Below are 20,178 nucleotides of genomic sequence, written 5' to 3' on the forward strand. Positions count from 1 at the left end.
ATAAACCTTAAGCCTTCTTAGAATTCCAAAGCTCCCTGGAAAATTTGCTAACTTCTTTTAAAGGGTATTTTCTTCCAAGTAAATCTACCTTTGGATGAATGAAGACTTTTGAGAAGAGATGGAAATTTGCACAATGTTGGGGAAAAGCTTTGATCAAGTCCATATATTTTATAAACAAAAAAGAATGGAAGCCATGAAAGTTAGTTTCAGATTGTGTCACATGACTGATCTGATAACACTGTTCATGCAAAACTGGGCTTGTTCCTAATAGAAAAAATTATGGAAAAACTGAAGGAATATCTGAATTTTTGAATCTCTTCCAGTTATGTAAATTGCCTTGAGAGATTACTAGATATCATAGAGATCAACCTCTGAGGTTTTTTAAAAAAAGACCAGTGTTTAGCATATGGAAGCATCGTTATGGGGTCTAAACTGAAATTTTTTTTAGTACAGGGAACAGGGGTGTTTGATTTTGTTGTTTTTTTGATGTACCTCATCTTCATTCAAGTGAATGAAAGCTTCATCAAGTTCTAGACAAGCCTCTGGCACTGTGCAAGTTCAAAATTTGGGGACAGTCAGAAGAGAAAGCTAGGCATAAGTCACCAAGCCGTATTAGTTAACAAGCTGTTTTTATTTAACTCTCCTTCTCTTGGGAGTGACAAGTGGTGATACTTGTTTCTCTGCTGGGTTCTGTATCTTGAGTTTGACAGGACTCTGTACTGCATTATGTTGTCTGTAATCAATACAAGTTGCCTGACAGATTTGAAAGCCTAGCCCAGAGTAGCTTTATTTGTAGCATATGTTAGCTGGTATATTTACACTTTACAAAAGGAAAGTAGAGGTGTGGGTGTGAAAAATGTTGCTCATTAGTAATCCAATATCTTAGAGTCTATGTCCCCTGCCCATGCATCTGCAGGAAAAAATGTGCTGGCAGAGGACTTGAGACTGCACTGAGTAACTCATTGTAAATAATGTTTCTACATGGCACCTTCCTCTGTAGCATTTGTGTAACTCTAACAGAGTGGGAGTTCGACTCAAGCTTTACATTTGAGGCCACAGGTGGGGAAAGGAGAAAGGCTTTTGGAAAGGCTCCTCTGAAGGTTACTTTGAGATCTCTGTTGGTGTGGAGGTGAGGTGGCCAAGGAGAGTGTTCAGCATCAGGGGCCTCGCCAGCTGGGGTGCAGCAGCTTTAAAAAGGTTTGCTCTGGCAGCTTAGGGTTCTTACTCTGTGGGAGACCTACAGGAAGGTAGTAAGGAGTGTAATGTTCACTTACAAGTTTTTTTTTTAGGGTTTTTAGAACACATGTACAATGACTGATCATTACTTGAATTTTGGGAGAGCAATTCTAAAATTGTCATTCTGAAGTCTAACACCTTGAAAAACTAGTGCTGAGTTTGAAGTGTTTTGACTCTGATAGTGCAGATGGTTTATCACTATAGAGATATCCAATCTCTAAGGGTAAGTTATAATTTAATAAAAACATATTTTTGTTATTCATGGGAAAAAAACCAAACCCCAACCTTGTATGTTAAGAATAGCAAAATAAGGATGTTCTGTGAAAAAAACATAAATAATACTATTTTATATGTTTTCCAGCATGCCCAAACTGATTTTCTGGGTTTGTTTTTTGGTTTTCAGTTCAGTCAGTGAACTAGTTAAGTGAAAGAAATGTTCAGAATTTTTTTGTTGTAGTTGAGATTAGACTTCTGCTTTCTGAAACTGGAGCTTATGTTTCTGACTGAGAGCTCAGTGCACTCCCTTTCTTATTTCACTGGTGGACTGCCTTCTAGCTGAGAGAAAAGGAAGGGAGAGGAAGCAAATGTGATTATTTTGCTAGCTGATAAACTCACATTCTTTCACACGTGCTCTAATGATTTTATTTTAATGAAGATTTTATTTTTCTCATTTTAGCTGGCTTCAGGAAGAACTCAGCTGTTCTGATTGCCAGTTAGGTGAGGGTATGTTAACTTCAAAATTTGTACTTGGTGTTGAAGGCCAATTCTGCTGTTATTCTCTGTGTATCAGAGTTGTGCTTTGAAGTAGACCATGTAGTCAAGTACTGAGAACATACCATTCTAACAGAAATAGGAGGATTTTATTGAAAATGTTGTAATATTTCAATAGTTCTTGTGTTTACCAACAGTAATATTTTTTACTTCTGGTTCTCTTCTTACAGTCTGAACGCAGAGAAGGCAGGGATATGTGTGTGTTGTGATCAGGCTGGCACTGTGTCTGGTGTGACATGGGTGTTGCTTTCTGGGATTGTCTTTCAGGCCGGCGGTTCTCTGTGCACAAACAGTTCAGCCTTCTGAGCACCCCTGGTCTCAATAAGAGGGTATTGGGCTGGAAGTGAAGGTGCTTCAAGCGTGGTCACAATTGTTGATTAGTTTTATCCTAGCCTTGTATTTGAGACTGCTAGATTGTTGAGAAGAGTTAAATATATTATAATAGATTTGCTATCTAAATAAATGTCCCAATAAATTGAAAGGATTTTCTCTGTAATCAATAAAGGTAATAGTGTGTTTTCCTGTGTGTTTCTATAGGGATTAATGTATGTAGGGATTCTCTTTTATTACAGTGGAAATTTTAGGGTTCTGAAGCCCTGTCTTAAGCTGGCAAGTAACTTAGGTCTGGCTTTGTGCTGGGATCAGAAAATGGCCGAGCTGATGGCATGGCACTGCAGTGTAGTGAAGAATGGAAAGACAGCAGGAAGTCCCTGTTAGAATTCTTCCTGTGGTGGTGCTCAAGCCAGTTGTGAACCCATGTGTGTTCAGATAGGATCACTAATACTGTAAGTGAAAAGCCTTCCGTAAAAGAAAATGTGTGTCATTGATACCAAAGCCATTACATTTGATGTGATTCAATTTAGATGCTTTTACCATCATTCCTGGGGGTAAAAAAAAAAAAAAAAAAAAAAGAGGAAGACCTACCTACTTGCTACTTGCTAACCTGATCATGGCTGCATCATTGCTGGTGTGAACACTGTCTTATAGAGATAGAGATTCAGATGTAACCTAGAAGCAACTGTAATGTATCTTACAGTTAGTGTTTTCATGGGGACAAATACATGGTGGTGGGTATGCATTATGGTAGGAATAAGCATTGCAATATTTTCTTTCCATGTTTTGATTGGACATGAAAAATTGCCATATAGAGACATTTCAAATTAAAGTCACATTGCATTTTGTCTTAGATTGGAAATGATGTAAAATAACCAGGTTGAATAGTACTAATGTGATCTAAAATGTATTTGACAAATAGACTTTTGTAAAATTTTTCCTAGATTTTGCTGTTTTAATCCTCTGCTGACATAAAAACTAAAGACAGTGAGAGCAAGTGGACACTGAAACCAGTGTAGTTGGGTGGACACTGGATTAAACAAGCAGGAATTTCCCACAGGAGCAGTACATTTGCCATCCAGGAAATTGCAGGTGGAAAACAGGTGATCTGCTCTTGAGAGACATTGAGCTTGTAGGTAGCAGTGATGATAGCTTCAGTAAACTTACATATTCTCAGGGGCTTGGTCTTGTTAACACTGTAAATGTTACCAAGTGCTTAATGGTGTGACAGAAGTATACTTTGCATGAGAGTACATATGGCTTTTATTTCTTACTCAGTCCTCACTAAACTTGGCTGTGCATTTCTTAAATAGAACAGTGTTAGAAGCTTGCTTCCAGTTTCTAAAGATTGCCAGCTGCTTTATGGAGTGCAGTTTGAGGAATCAAAGTATATTTGAGTATATTCATTTTTATGGGATAACATGCAAAATGATACTTTCCTATAGCTAAAGCTAATAAAAAGTCAGGTTTTGTTTGCATGTTGATTGTTCACTGAAACAGAGGGTCTGTAGCTGAATATGTCAGATAAAGAAAAGGAAATGCTAGAAGTTGGTTAAAGAAAGGAAACACAGGACTAGGCTACTGAAAATGACTATGGCTAAAATCCAAGGAAGTGGGCATTACTTGAGCTTAACTGCTGAACTGATTGCTCAAGAGAAAAGGACTTTTCTATGTTATGACTCAAACTGACACTTGACAGATCAATCCTGCTATTGCATGTCCTTCTTGGAAGCAAATATGATGGTGAAGTTGTCTTGAGAGTGGGTGCAGGAGAATTTTAGGAGAATTAGGCAGCCAAATTCATGAGTACCTTGCTGCATGAGTTTTTAAAACAATTACTAGAACAACTCTCTTTATGTGATGTAGATATTGTGAATTTGTTTGATGTGCTTACAAAATGCATTATAAAATACATTGTTGAATTCATCTAATGAGCTTATACAATGGTAAAATACAAGCTGCATTTATGCAGAAGAAGAATGACAGTTATGCTAATCTGTTATGTTCTTTTGCCCTTAGTTTCTGAAGGAAAAGTGATATGTCTTGTGTACTCCCTTAGATTCTCAGGTTTTGGACTAAAATACCAGTAGAATTGTAGCAGACTGGTATGCATGTGTTAAACAGCCTGAAATGGTACTGTGCCACCCTTTGTACCCTGCATTTCCCCCCCACCCCCCAAGGTTCTCTTGTGTTTCTAATTCTATGAACCGTGTTGCATCTTAAAAAGGAGTCATTACAGAGGGAAGGAAACACTCCAGATATTTTTTTCCACTATGGAAAGTATGGAGAGAGATGGTTTTTGTATTTACTTTTTCTTCCTTTTTTTTTTAATGTTCACAGATTTTTTTTTAACAATTTCAATGATAGGAAAGAACTCAGAATGGAAACATATTTCAACTTCTTCCTGCTGTTGACTTGGTTTGTAGGAACTTTTTTCCTTGTCAGTCTTTGTGACCTGAGCAATGAAAACACCTTTTCTTCAGACACATTTTTCCTTTTTTGTTACTGTGCACTTCTCAATTTCATTTGCTAAAACCCCCCCACTTTTCCACCAGAGCTTCACCATCATCACTGTCAGTCTGCACTTTGTTAGTAAAGGATTTGCCCTTTCAAAGAATTGTTGCAAGATCTGAACAGCATCTTTCTGGTACACACTTCACTGTGTGCTGCTGATGTGCTGACCCTTGTGTGTGGTTTGTGTATTTACTCATGTAGAAAAAGTATGTGGAGTTTTAGGGAAATGGAAGCCCTTCCTTTCTGTGAATATGAGCTGTTCCTGTTTCAGAAAGCTCACTGCAGTTTTGAGAGAAAAGTCTAGATACTTGAAGGGCACAATTTTAGGGAAATTGTACCTCTTTTCTACTGTTCCTTTTTAACCTTCTAGAATCTGCATACGAAGATGGAGAGTTGTGAAAGAGTTGAGGAAGTTGTTTCTGAGCTGGTTTTAGTTTAGTTACCTCAAAATATTGAGATCTTAAACTTGGCTTTTAAGAGCAGGAGAGAACACTGGATTTCACAACAGATGTGAGAGTCTTGACTTTTTTAATTTAATAAATTGCATAATTGAGGTTCAACTTCATTATGTTCTTGCAATTCTAAGTGGCCCCTTCATTATTTAAAGAGGCGAAAAGCTGCCCAGTGGTAGAACTTAAACCTGGATTTTTTTTCAGTCAAGTGTATGATAAGGAGCTCTCTGGGCAATGGAGTGCTGGACTCAGATTGTCTCTGGAAGTGAGTCCTTTGGTGCCTTCTAATGTTGAGTTATGTCATCTCTCATTCTCTAGTTATGCTGTGGGTGTATCTTTAAATGCTCTGTTGACCTCCAAATTGAAAATCCAGTGTGCAAGCATTCCTTTTTTATTTTGAGCAAAACTTTAAAAAACTTAATTGCTTACAACAAAAATTACTTCAGTTTTACTTCTGCATTAAACTTTTTAAAGAAATGGGTTGGTAAAATGAATGTAGAAGGCAAAACGGGAAGAAGACCTCTCTTGATTTGATGCCTTTTTTAAGGAAGTTTCATACATAGTAACTATGCTCAGGAGAAGTAAAAATGGTCTCTGAAAAAACATGTTAACAGTAAAGAAAATAAGGTTACAACAGGGGAGTGCTGAATTAGTGGAATTTGATTTAACATCATGCCAGGAAGGAGATTTATCTCTTGTAAATGAGGGCATTGTCAATCTGGCTGATGATGATCAGGAACAGTTTTCAGTAACAGCAGATTCAAATTTACAAGTATAAAGGCTGACTTGGAGAAGAATATTGAGACAGTCCATTTTAAGCAATAACTGCAATTTACTGTTGAAGGTGCTGCTCTTGCTGCAGTTTGTGAATTCCTTTTACCTGAGACACCTTAGTAAAGACTCAAGCTTGAAACAACTTGCCTCAGGCCATTCTTGTGCCCACTGGAATTTACAGGTATTTGGATACTAACCTTTGGCAGAAACTGATTGTTTCTGAAAGTGATCTCTTACTGCTCTGTATTGCTATTTATGGGCTTATCTGCTGTATTTAGACACTTTTGCATAAACTGCAATGGTGTATAAGCACTGTCCAGATTGTAGGAGATAAAAATAGATTTAGGATTTCCTTAAAACGGATTTGAAGATGAGTGAAAGGTAAAGGGTAAATAATGGCTGCTGACTTTATGGAAGGAGTTACACAAATTTGATTGAGATGTAACTGCTGTTTTAAAAATAACAACATACTGTACAGTAGGAGATTCCTAATACAATATACAGGTTGAGTGCTTATTAGGAAGTTGAGTGCTTCATAGGAAATAAATATGGAGTGATATTTGATGAATCTAAAAGTAGATAATTGATAGTAAAACCAATCACTGCAAAATTGTACTAAAATACTTTTTAAGAAGGTCTTGGTTGATGTTGATTCTAGTATAGAGCAGCAGTCTTCTCTTAATTTTTCAGATCTACTTTCCCTCTTCCCTCTGCCTTATTTAGTTGGTGACAGCATTTTTCCACAGTCCAACAAATGTGCAGCTGGCTGCATTTCCAGCCATGTGTAGGCTGCCCCACACGCTCTGCCAGCATCCCTGCTGCCAGTCCTGCAGGGTGCCAGGTCCTTCCTCATTCCAGCATTGCTGTCCTGGGGACTTCACTGCCTCAGTCTGCTCTGGCATCTCTGCAGTAACCCCCTGCTCTGTAAAACCTTCCCAGACATGCTCTCCAAGATTTCTCAAGCTTGGATAGTTAATGGTGTCTCTTGTGAGGAAGTGTATGTGTTCCACCTAGTAATAGTTGCTAAGCAGGACATTTCTTCTACCACATGTCATGTCAGCCCTGCTTCAGTACAGACCATCTAACTGGAGATGTTATTGTTCTATTTTTTTTTTTTCACTTGTGAACACATTAATTTTGTGCTGTGTTGCTGTTCTCCCATTTGCACAATTAGGTGTTGTAAAGGTAATAGAGGATCTCCTGCCATATCTCTCTTAAAATGAACCAGAATAGATTTTTTTTTTTGTGCACAACAGTGTCTTGGAAGTTTTCAGACTATTCACATTGGCAAGAAGGGAAGAGGTTGGCTTAGACTCTGGCAATAATTTCCAGGGTCCTTTGGATGAGAAATTGGAACAAGATTTTTTAATTTAGTTTGGTTAAAACAAATGAGGCCTTATTTGTATAACTGTCTCAAAGTGAGAGCTGCTCTTTGGCCACACCATTTGTTTTACTCTCACGTAGGAGTTTGTTTATTTCCAGGCTGCTTTTATAGCACACATTTTCTTTGCCATTTGAAATACTTTTCAGTCATTTGGCTATTACTGAACCAAGGGTCAATTGGCCACTTGTTCCTGTAGGCTTTCCTCCATCTTTTCCCAATACTTTTCTGTCTCTTGCATCTCATGGATGTTGTTAGATAATTGTATCATTTAAACTGCAGGTTATTCTAGGTTGGTTCTGTAACTAGTCTACAGTTTTATCCATAGTCACCAGATAAAATGTGTTTTTTTCTGCAGAAACACATTTCCTCTTTCTGAATCTCACTTTAGAATGGGAATATTAGGTAAGCAGTCAAGATGCAGTAAGTGAGGTTCATGCTAAGATAGGATTGTTGTTTACAGATTGCAAAAAAGGAATACATGAAGGAAGGAAGGAACTTTTCCAGTATTTCTTCAGTTTCTCAGGATCCCTCTGGTGTTGCAGCCCTCATCTGATTGTCATCCTTAATTACAGAAGGCTGCCAGCATATCTGTGCAACACTAACAGCACTTTTACAGGTTTAAAGAGAAGTCTGCTTTTTAAGAGTCCAAAGTAGATAAACCTGTATAATTTTTATGAACACTGTTAGTTAGGATGTTCTCCTAACTTTGAAAAGTTGCTTGTATTGTGCTGTTCTAAAAGAGGCATCCTAAGCTTTTGAATCTCATGTACAGTATGGGGAGCCATCATCACAACCATGCCTAAGGAAGTTTTAAGATTCATATGATGTGAATTATGACACCAAATTGTTTATTTTTAGAGTGATTTCAGCAGGAGCAGAAATGAAAGGAGTAGGGAAAAGAATAAGTGCAGTTTGAGAGTGCCTTTGTTTGCTTTAGTGTGGTTTCTTAGGATGTTCCTATTTCCCATATATTCCCAAGAATGCATAATTTGTCAGCTTCGGAAGTATTATTTTGAAGAATGTTACGCAATTCTGTCAATTTATCTTGTTGACTTGACACATAGTTAGGGTGGGAAGGGAGACTGAACAGGAAGGAAAGTCCTTGTTCCTGAATGCCGTTGCTGCATAGCTCTCATATCCTCGAGGATCACCCGGACAAAAGCTGAGTCAGAGCACAGCAGCACTGTGCACCACAGCCATGGCCCAGTTCAGGATTTTGGACTGCGTGATCAATCACAACTGGAGCTTCATATGTAACCTGTACTGTGCATGGAGTGATCAGGTTTGTAGTTTGCTTATCCTTGCATACAAGATGATTATGTAATTTAGTATAATGGGAGAACAAAAAGGCTCCGGCTGATCTCTTCTCCCCACCCCCAGTCTTACTGAGGGTGAACTGTTAGAAATGCTGCTATTTACTGAGGAGTTTTCTAGAGTTAGTAAGCATACAAAACATGGTTTGACTATATAATTGCTTTTTTTAACACTTTAAATACTTTACCTTGTTCTCTTTAGAGTCTTATACTTTGAGAAATTTTGTTTAATGAATTGCACAAAAAGGTAAATATCACATTCAGGAAGGGGGAGATATGCCAAGACAAACTAAGTTGTTAATAAATATAAAAGTGATTTGTTTTCTTGCTTTAAAAAGACTGAGCATCTTGGCTATTTCAAAATACTTGATCATGAACAGGATTAAAATAAGTGTGAGGGGGAGGTTGTTACTCTTTTTTTTCTTTTAATATACAGGATTAAATAAATCAGAGGATGCTATTCAGTTTTTAATATGGACTGATATACTTCTTATTCACTGCTGTAGAATCGGAGGGGAAAAAAGCCAAACAAACAAAATTGCCTGGATTCTGAATGAAAATGTTATAAAAATGCAATTACTAAAGCCTTTTTTAATAGTGTATGCAGTTGTAGTACTGCTTTAAAGTTACTCTAGATATTATCTGTATTTCTCATATAGCATTCAGCCAGTCACCGAAGAAAATTTATTTATTTTTTTATTTGGTGCAAGGTGAAGGTAAGCAATCCTTATAAAGTTGCAGTTTCAGTACAGTTACTAGACATGGGTGATTCAGAATTTTTTTCTACTATGCATAGAGGTCCTTTGAAATAATCTGCCTTTTAAAAATGCCTACAACCCCATTATGTCACATCTGTACTGAAGCTTCTTAATTGGGGAAATACACTGCAAGGTGATCATGGTGGGGTTTGGTTTTGTTTGTTTGTGGGTATTGGTTTAGTTCTTTTGTTAACCTGATTGATGGTGCCTGGGTTTTTCCAGTACTCTAGTTAATGTGACAGGTAAAAAGTATCTTCTGTTGAATTTGAAAAAACAGAGGAAACATGATACATTATCCTAAACTTTTAATTTTTACAGATGCCCAACTATTTGATCTATTTGCTTACATATGTATAAGAATTCACCTGTCCATTCAAATGCAGTATGACAATTGCTTCCCATGCTTTAGAGGAATCAAGACGAAATAAGAAAAGGCTTAGGATGTGGGCAGTCCTGCAAAGTTTTAGAATGCATTTGATATAACTAGAGGGAATGGAAAAGAGAATTTCTTTTTGATCATATTGAAGTGGAAGGTTTTAAAAAAACCCTAAACACTACCCCCTCACCCCAAAACCAAACCGCAAGCACTTCCCCTTTAAAAAAAAAAAATCCCCTCTAACCAAATAAAAAAAACCCCAAAAAACCAAACAAAAAAACCTCAAACAAACAAAACCCACCAAAACCACCTCACTTCTATGGAGAGCAGGGTTCACATAGTCTAAAAGCTGTTTCTTACCAATATGAAAAGAAGAAACAAGCTTTCGATCAGTATACCCTGAATTAATTGCATGCTTGAGGTAGTAATGGTGCAGAACTGTTTGATCTTGCTAGATTTTATTAAGTAGATTATGCAGTTATGTGTGTTTGGGGTTGTTTTGTTTACTTTAACTGAAGTCCAGTCTCTGTGAACTATACAATTTAATGAGCTGTTGCTGATACTTTTCTTTGAAATTAAACTGGAAGTTTGTTGATGGGATGGATATTCCAGTGCAGCTACTCTGTTCCTTCTGCACTGAAATGCTGTGGCAGAAGTGGAAGCTGCCAGGCCTGGGGAGAGGTGCATGCTGCTCTACACAGGAGTGCTGCTCTCCACCTTTCCCACCTCACAATGCCCAAGCAGGCTGCTGGTGAGAAAGCAGATGGATCACCTCTAAAGTTTTGTGTCACTAATAATATCTCAAATTAGGTTGCAGTCATTCTAAGGATTTCTTTTGTTTTTATTGTTCACCACCCACTCCCTTGGCTCTGGAGCAAGTATGAAATAGCAGAGATATTTTCTTCTATCACGGTGGTTTAAATTTTAGAAAAAGTATTTTCATGGTGTGAAATTAAAGTTACTATGGCTGGGCACAGTTGCCCTTTGCACTCTGATACAGCAAACTGTTATGTGTATTAAAATGTTTTCAAAGGATATGCAGTGTTTCATACTAAAACAAAACCCCTTAAAATAAAATTATTCTATGATGTAAATCAGTGAAGTTCTGTTGGCATCAGAGAATTACAGTTTTTAGTCCAAACATTGAATGGAATTGATGACTATCACATGGTGATCCTTAAAGAACAACTCAGAAGCCTTCACTCATAATAAACTTGATTGCTTGCAGTTTTTCATTGTTTACTTTTTGTTCATGGGAGAACTGCACTACCTGTGTTAAAAATATTTCTTAAAATGAGTTATTAAAAAGTGCCAAAGTGTCTTGCTTCTTGCAAGACAATATGTTGTCTGTGGCAGTTGTCTTGTGGGACATGGGGTAGATTGAAGTGTGACAGTCTTACTGGCAATTCAGAGCTCCAGCATGATTGCAGATGTAGAATTAGTGAAGCCAAGTAGCAGGTAAAAAGTCTGTATCTTATGGGGGACCTTGGTACAGGAAATTTACCTTGGTGGAAATTTATGTTTGGATTTATCCAGATTGCCCCCACAGTATCATAGATGATTAATCCTATTTTTAATATAGTCTGGTCTTAGTTTTTGTTGTTTTTTTCTTAAAGAAGAAAAAACAGAGAGAGGGTGAGAGTGCCTTAAAAACTTGAAGCACTTATTTTTTTTTATATGATAGTCTGGTGTTTATGGAATTGTAATCTTGGAATGATAACTTAGCATGCTAGCTGTGGTCCAAGAGGAGCTCCTCAATGAATGTATGGAAGAGCTACATAATATTTTTCCTCAGTAACGTATGGACTAGGCTCATCCTCAGTAAGATGTAATAGGAGCTACTCCCTCTGTCCTTGTAAGGATGTCCTTTATGAGCCTCCAGCACATGAGCAGACTCTGGAGATGCCTGGTATGTCATTTGACCTTATGGCCATGATGAGATGTAGTAGAACAAGTATGCCTAAAAGAATAAATTCCACTGCTTCAGATGTTTGGAAGAAGTACTGGTAGGTAATATAATGGTAGGTGATCAAGTGGTTTTGGATTTTTTCCTTCCTTTTATCACAAATGCCTTTCTTTCATGTGTTAGGTAGGAAACAGTAGACCACAAATTGAGTGTAGGTTGTCTTCTTACCAGTTCAGAGCATAGGTCAGCACTGTGCTCTGAAGAGAGTTCTGTTAGTTTGAGGAGAGCAGATCTGATCTTCTCCTGTGCTGTTCTCATTGGTTCTTTGATGAACTGCATCAGTTTTTGTTTTTTTGATCTTACTGCTGCACCCTAGCCTATAAAAATAATGATAATATTCTTTCAGCCATGTAAATACTTAAATCTTGGGTTTTTCAGCCAGGGGTATTTTGCAAATTCTGTAAACTTGCAGTTGGTCAAATTTCACTGCACAGTGTGGGCCTCATCTTTGCAGTTGTTGGTCTTGGAGAAACCTTCTCATCAAAGAGTATTTTGATGTACATGAAGGTTTGTTGTTATGTGCTGACCTGGCAGCTAAGGTGTCTGATTTCTGTCCTTTTAGCTGGAGTTCATTATTGCAGGCAGTGTGTGACAATGTGATGTTACAGTGCAAGCTGGGCTCTCACATCACCTTCATCCGAGCCCCAGAACGCAGCAGTACTGCAGCAGCTGCTGCACTGCAGCTATTTCCCTTCCTCTGGAGAATCTCCAGTGACATTAAAAATGCTTTTCAGTCTTCCAAATGTGTTATTTGGAGGATGAAATAACAAAGGTGTCTGCATTTCTTCTGAGATATTTGCAGCTGATAATGGTTTTGAAATGCGATATTTATTACCTTACTGTGCTCTTACTTCTATTCATCTGCCTCAGAGAGGGAGGGAGGCAATATGATAAAAATCTGTCTTGGTAGCAGTGCAGGGTGTGCTGTTTTCAGTTTAAGCAAAAAGTGTAAAATCATTGCATGAAACAGCTGGTGACTTAACTCATTGTGGAAATTCACATTGCTGGAGAAACATTTTGTAATGTCCAGAAATACAGGGAAATAATTTGGCAACAGTGAGCAATTCAAACCACAATAGTAGGCATGCAAAGACAAGTAGTTCTTAAATAAGCGAATAGATTTGTGTTAAAATAGATTCCTTCTCTCTCCCCACTCCAGCCTCCAGACAGAGAAACAAATGTAGATTTATTTAGTTCCCTCTATCAACCATTCTTACTGACATGCGCAGTGCAAACTGTGAGGAAATATATGCAGGTCACATATGATCGTGGCATAAGTCAATGTTCAGAAGCTTTTGGATTTGCAGTTAAACTGAAAATCCTGTGGACAACTTTCTCTTCTTCATCCTCTTAGTCACATCTCTGGGCATAAAGATTTAATATATTTTTTCAGGTTAATGACTTCACACTCCTTTTTTAAGCATTTTCCTGTGCATTGTATCTTTGTAAAAAGAAGTTATTCACTGAAAAGACTGCTTTTTTTCCCCCTCTGTTATATATGCACAATAGATTACAAATTTAGAGGTCGGTCATAATTTAATTTGGGTGTTTGGATATGTGGCTTTACATCTGGGTATGCTAATTTTATTTTATTTTGCTTTACAATGGACGAGCCTTTTCACTTCCAAGTTTAGGACTTTGAAACATAAGAGTGTGTTGATGTGCACATTATATAAAATGTTGAAATTAAATGTCTTGAAACACAGGACCAGGATTGTTTTTAAGTGGTGAGTTAGCAGGAGTTTATTAATGAAGTCACTGTATCAGAGAGCTTTAACACTGAGTATCTCATGTCATACGTAGAGCTGTTTAGAGGTTATTTTTGATGAGGGAAGCTGTATATGTGGGGTGGTAAAGAATCTTGACACACTGGTCTTTTTTGTGTTTTGAGCCATGTTCTCTGTGTTAAAAGTCCTATGCTGTTATTTAGCCTTGATCCATGCAGTTGTTTTTAAAACTTCCTCCATATGTCTTGGTAAATCGTCTACAAATGGAGTCAAATTCTGGAATAACAACTCATGTGCAATAGCCATGTTTTTTAGGTTACTGTTTAGGTTTGACATTGAGGGATCAAATCCCTTATCCTCCAAAGGCTTCTGTTTGGCTTTGGGCCGGTCAAGAGACTTTTCTGGTATACATGAAATAAAATCCCAAGTATTGAATTACCAGCAGGTACAGTGATGCACTTATGCAGATGATGTGTCTAGTCTCTAAATGACCTCATTTTCTTGTTTTTAGAACAGAAATGAGCATATTTTATGTTGCAAAGTTCAGTAGTTTCAGTAAGAGAAGGTCAGCCTCATGCTTACATTCATTAGAGAGCAGGTATAAGGATGCACTGTCCACTGCTCAGCTTCAAAGCAGTAAAGCTCTTACTCAGTGTTGCAGCTGCATCTGGAGTAACCTAGTACACATAGAGGTTTGCCATAGGGACAAAGAAGCTGTGTTCTCTTGGGTGGTTTGGTAAATTTTAACTGTGTCCCTTGGAGAGTTAATATTTTTTTGATTCAAGTCATAGTCTCTGGCTGCAGTGGAGAAAAACATTATGAAGGGAAGGAAATCTGTAGGTAGTTTCAGGGCTGGTAGTAGTTTCAAGTGTGGAGCATCATTTTATTGAAAAGGGGTCTGTGCAGGTGATTTTGGTGATTTTATATTGTGCAGTGGTTTTGGTTTTCTTGAAGGCTTCTGCAAAGCTATTTCACATGTAAATACATTTGTGCTTATACTGTGGTGGAAGTGTAGTGGAAACTGTGTGGTATCTTGTGTGTTTGGTGAAGACCAGGTTATTCTTCAAAGCAAAAAGAGTACAAACTTCATTGACACTCATTCCTATTTTTGCAGTAGTGTACTTAGCTGGGGACAGAGGTGGAGTTTCTTATTGTCCTCTCCCCATTTGTAGGAAGCAGAGTGGGTCATGGGGCCGCTTATAGTCTTGGATCTGAAAAAAATTCCTGTAGGTTGAAAGAGCCAGTGTAAGCCGGCCCTTGACAGCTGGTGACTATGCAAGGTGCTCTTACCACTTCTTTTATACTGCTGAGAAGATTCTTGTATCTTGCATGGAGTAACCTCAAACACTTCTTCAATGCTGAGGAGCAGAAGAATGCTTTGTCTCCTGTCTCTGATATTTCCAGATTACACTGTAAGGTGAGGACAGAGAATTTCCTATTCCTAACAAGCAATGACAGAACAAGCAGAAAAGGAAAATTTTCAATTTAGCTAAATTAAGATCACATGATATTTTGCTGTTGTGCTAGCTACCAGCCCTGCAGATGTTTCCTTTCTTTCCAGTTTAAGGATGTAGCTGTTAAGAGGGGAGGCTTTTGCTAATGGGTCTATAAGAAAACAAGGAAGCTCTCAATTTCTCTTTGTTGTTAATGTTTTTCTGACTAAATTTAATATTATGGACTCCATGTATGTTGTTATGAATAACAAAATTCAAGGTACAAACAGAAATGCATCGTGAAAATAGTTTGTGAAGTGTGTGAAGTGTTTCATTATATACTTTTTACTCTGTGTCTTAGTGCTGTTGCTGTTGTTTGAAATGGGCTGTTACTCTGTGGCAGTATAAATTATCTGAAATGAGGTGCACTTAATTAGCTTTGTAAAGAATCTCAGTCAATAAGTACACTTTTTGGATGTGTAGAAGCAAATATATGTACACACACAACACAGTATACTTAATTTTGTGTGTATATATGTATATAAAACTAAAATAGACATATGGTAGATTAATGAATTGAAATATGCTACACTTGGTGCGACCTTGAGTTTAAAGCATTGTTCAAAAGGTCCAGCTATCAGAACTACTGTATGAGAAAACCAGAGCTTGTGCTGCCTAGAAAAAGAAAAAAGTTATTTTAAGTCTAGGCACCACTTAGTAAGTTGTAATTTTCCTTACTTCAAAGTAGAACAACTCTTTCTGAACTCACCTGGCCTGGGAAGCTGAAAGCTTCTTCCAGTCAATCACGTATGTCTAGCTAGGCTCAGTTGGCAGAACCACTTGGGGTGTTACTGCTTTTAATCCAGGAGGGGGCATTTTTGAGATCATCCTTGCTGTAGAAAGCCTTCAGCTTTGCTTTTTGGGTTTTGTGGTGAGACTGATATGAGCACCAACTGCTTTACAGAGCCGCCTTTCATGAGCAGTAGAGTACAGTAGGCAAGTTTGAGCTGTGTAGTAATAACATGCACACATGGAGGTTTTTACTGTTTGTTTTCTGTGTATGCCTTGACCTTTATGAGAACTGAAATCCTTTATCTTGAAAATGCTGTTTCTCCTTTGAATGACTGTGTTTGCTACAATGCTAGTACTACAGAAGTAGACAGAAAGTACACAGAAACATGTATCCCCCTCTGTCCTGCTTCCAAGCCCAAGCCAGCTCTGTAGCCTGCATGGTGCTTGACAGAATTTTGTTTCCTTCCCTGTGCCTCCCAGCCATCTGCCATGCTGGCACAGATGCTTGGCTTTTGAAAGGTCGCAGATTTCCCACTTACTTCATGCACTGAGAGTAGTTATGTATTGCCATCTTAGCTGCCTTTCTCCTTACCTGGTCTTGGTTTAAGGATATGATTTATGTATTTTATTGAATTAGAGTTTTCAGTCCTGAGATGCACTTCAAAGTTTGGTGTCCTCACTAACCTCTGCTGCAGGCAAGCAGCCGCTGCATTTGTTATTGAACTACACCAGCTTCTATTCCATTTGGGTGAGATTCACAGTCCTGAAAGACAGGTAGGTTTGCTCCCAGGGTGATGTCCTAACACATGCCTGAATTCAGGTTGGTCAGGCTTAGTGCCATAATGGTGTGTTAAAGTGATAAGAGGTGAGCTCCTGTGAGGGACATACCTAGACCATGGTCACTCCATCAAGGGGTGCTTACATCTTTATTGCCATCCCTTGCTCTGAATTGTCTCACTGTGGGTCTCTGCAAGACCCATGAGGGGGCTAAGAGAGGGAGCGCAGCTCATGGAGACCACCTTGCTGTAGTTGGTGGCTGCTTGAGTTCCACCTCACCAACCCAGGTGAGCAGCAAATCGGATGAATGGCATTGCCTGTCTTCCCCTTAGTCTTATTGTGATCGCTAATGATCTGTTCCTGTTTTCCTCTTGTTTGATATTGAACCATTAATTGTAGTGAAAGTCTCCACTTGTAGCCATAAGGGATTTGCATCTTGTTCTAGTGGTAATTGAATTCTTCAGTTTGTTTGCCTCTATTGCCCTTCCCAGTTAGTGCATCCGACTCAGCTGCAATACAAGAGAAATGTTAGTGTTGGGGTGTCTCAGCAAATATTCTGCTCTTCATGCATGCATTATGCTTGCCTGGTAAGAGATGAATGGGAACCCCAGTGATTCTGAGTGCTGGTGCTTTCCCTGAGTTTGGGAGTTGAAGTGTTCCTCTGGAAACTCTGATTTTTTTTCTTCCCTTTCCCCCCCCTCCACTTCACAAAGAACATGGAAGAATTGTGTCCCCAGTTCCAAAACCAGACAGCAGTGACCCCAGAGTGAGGGCCCTGACTAGATCAGCTTTTTCTGTCTCTGTTAATGCTATCTATTGATGGTTTTATGTGTGTGGACTAAGGCTGTGTTTATCTCCACATCTTGTCTTGTGGTGAGTGTGGTTCTGTAGCTGTTTGATCTTTTAGAGCTTTGAGGGTTTGTTTACATCTGCATCTCCAGTTTCAGGTGCTTCATGATGAGGCAGCCTCCTCTTGGTAACTTCTGAAAACAGGCTCAGCAATTACCAGCACTGAGCAACCAAATCTTTCCTGCAGCTTCCTCAAATATGTAGCACTGAAGTGGCTGGGATGGAGACAGATAGCTTCTGTCTTATGCTCTGAGGGTCTTGCTACCAGTCAGAGATCTGTTGAGTGGGATCCATTCCTCTGTGGCCCATTCTGCAAAGAGGAATGGACCACAGGGAAATGTGGCCCACTTAGAGATGTTCTGGGATAGGAAACTCCTCTGTGCTTCAGTACATCTGTGTCTCAAACTGCCTGATTTTTCTGTTTGGGAAATGCTCCTAAAGTGTCACTCTGTAGATAAAGACTTTCTCAGTGGAGTGAACTAATTTCACTTCTGTGTATCAGCACACAGTAAATGTCAGCAGTCACATAAATATGTGGTTGATACTGTTAGGTTGAATGTATTGTGCTGTGAATCTGTATTGCATTTTAGTTGTATGTTGAGAGTTCAGCTCATTATTGGATTGAGGGAAATTTACTTTTAAATTACAGTGACTTATTTCTGCTTGGCAAAGTTCACTTTGATAGGTGTTTATTATATTCAGCCACGCCCAAGTAATGTTTGTATTTCTAAAAGGTGGACAAGAAAAAGGATGTACTTTTGGATTGAAGTAGGTAGAGCATGTTGGTAGGAACAAGGAACAGATACTTATTCTTTATTATCTGTAATCAGGTTAAATCTATACATAAATTTAACATTTTTCTTTTTTGTAACTTTGTTGCTTGCTCAGTGTGACGGGTGACACTGGAGTAGCATGCAAAAATGAATGCTCCAGTTTGACACTAAAAATACTGAAACATTTGGGAAATTTGTTAATTAACTGTACGCTAATTTTGATGTTAATAAAGAAGGGACAGCTTTGGTATTATGCATGCACTGCTGCATTCATCTTTGGAATTCAGCTGAGAGTTTTTTAACAAGTCTAGCATGTACAGCTGTTAAATATTCAATTGGTGTTTTTTTCAGGTTTTGTTTTGGTTTTTTGGTTTTTTTGTTTTTTTTTTTTTTTTTTGCCTCTCTTGCTTTCTGCAGATTCTAGATGCTTTTTTTTATGGTGTCAATTACCATCCACAATCTTACATTGAGGATTTTTATAGATTTCCTCATATCTCACCAGTTTGGCAGACTGATTTCTCACCATCCATGTGGTTTTGGAGAACAATGTTGATTATACTCTGTAGCTATCTTTCAAGGGCATAAAATGATGGAACACTTCTTTGAGGGAAGGACACTGTCAGTATATATACTGACAGGTTATATTTCCTGCTTGCATTTCTGTCTCTGTCATCCTACCTATTCAGGGCAAGATTACAATTTATTGGTAAACCTAAGAGTCAGTCAGAAGTTTAGACAAGTGGGTATTGGACACAGAAGCCTAAAATGATTTGGATTTGGGGTTTTCTGTGTTCCAGTTTTCCTGCTGGTCTCTTTGCAGTGAGTAAGAAATGATTGTATTTCCTGAGGCTAAAAAGGATGGAACTGATTTATTTGTTTTGAGAAGAGGGCTGTGTTCTGAATACCTGGAAGATGGATTTACTTAATGTCAACTTTGTGTCAGTAATTACTTTTCTTCAGCTGGGAATAACTTCTGTGTAAGATGTTGTTTGTGCATTCCAGTTTGATTTAAAGATACATTAGAAATTACCTCACTCCATCTTTAGACTGTTTCAGTACATGATCATGGTGACCCATTTCCCTTGAAATTTTGGTTTGTTAGCTTGAGAACTGAAAGAAAGACGCAATTTACACCTTGTGTGAGTGATCCTGCTATTTTACTAAGATAAAATACAGTCTTTGTATGCTCTATATGCCTTCCTATGCTCCAAATAAGATGTAGACAATGTATCTCAGAAAAGGTTGTATAATCTTTTATGTGGCTGCCTTGTAGTCAAGCTTTTTTCCTACATATTCTGTAGGTTTAGCCAGAAAAAGGCTTTTTTATTTCTTCCTTGTTAGCTTTTTTAAAGAATGTATTTTGTTGTCACATTAAATAAGGCAAGACTGTCCTAGAAGAGCCTTTTTCTCTGTAATAGCAGATATTTAACAGGGCAGTTAGCTAAGTGATAGTGACTGAGTACAAAAATGGGGAAAGCAGATGACCCTATACAAGAAATATCCCTGCTTTCAAGTCAGTCCAGCGATATTAGAGCATTTGGAATATCCTGTCTGTGTCTCAGGAAGATTTTAGGGATTAATAACTATGGTTTTTTCCTCTGGCTTATGTCAGTAGTTACTGAAAAGCCCTAAACATCATATATACGATGGCTGTTGAATCAGTAAAATGGGAAACGTCAGCTCATCTTCTATTCAGCATATATCAGTCTAGTTGAACAGCTGTATCAGGTATCACTTTTCTTGGTAGACAAGCTAAAAGTTGAACATTTGCTAGGTGCAGCTGAAGCAGGTGCTGCTTAGCACAGGCTGTGTCTCCATGTTGTGATTGAGGTTACTGATAGATAGGTCCAGTGGATGGTCTGGTGGTGGGGGAGGTTGGTTGGTTGGTTTGAGAGTGGGGGATTTTTTTGTTTGTTTTAGTTTGTTTTTTAAATACAGATGTAGGCTCTG

The 20,178-nt window shown here is 38.2% G+C and overlaps 1 protein-coding gene across 4 annotated transcripts in view; it reads left to right on the forward strand.

Annotated features, from left to right (window-relative positions):
* Nucleotides 1-20,178, forward strand: part of ARHGAP21 (Rho GTPase activating protein 21) — a 112,413-nt gene that overhangs the window by 21,282 nt on the left and 70,953 nt on the right. The window contains exon 1 of one of the 4 annotated variants that reach the window (XM_077173844.1): nucleotides 8,635-8,746. The exons of the other annotated variants lie outside the window; for them this stretch is intronic. Within the exon in view, the coding sequence (XP_077029959.1) occupies nucleotides 8,663-8,746 (84 nt within the window). The 5' untranslated portion in view covers nucleotides 8,635-8,662. Of the gene's footprint in view, nucleotides 1-8,634; nucleotides 8,747-20,178 lie in introns of those variants that run through there. 4 annotated transcript variants of the gene reach the window in all.

This window comes from Agelaius phoeniceus, chromosome 1 (genome assembly GCF_051311805.1).
Source record: "Agelaius phoeniceus isolate bAgePho1 chromosome 1, bAgePho1.hap1, whole genome shotgun sequence".
Lineage (NCBI taxonomy): Eukaryota > Metazoa > Chordata > Aves > Passeriformes > Icteridae > Agelaius > Agelaius phoeniceus.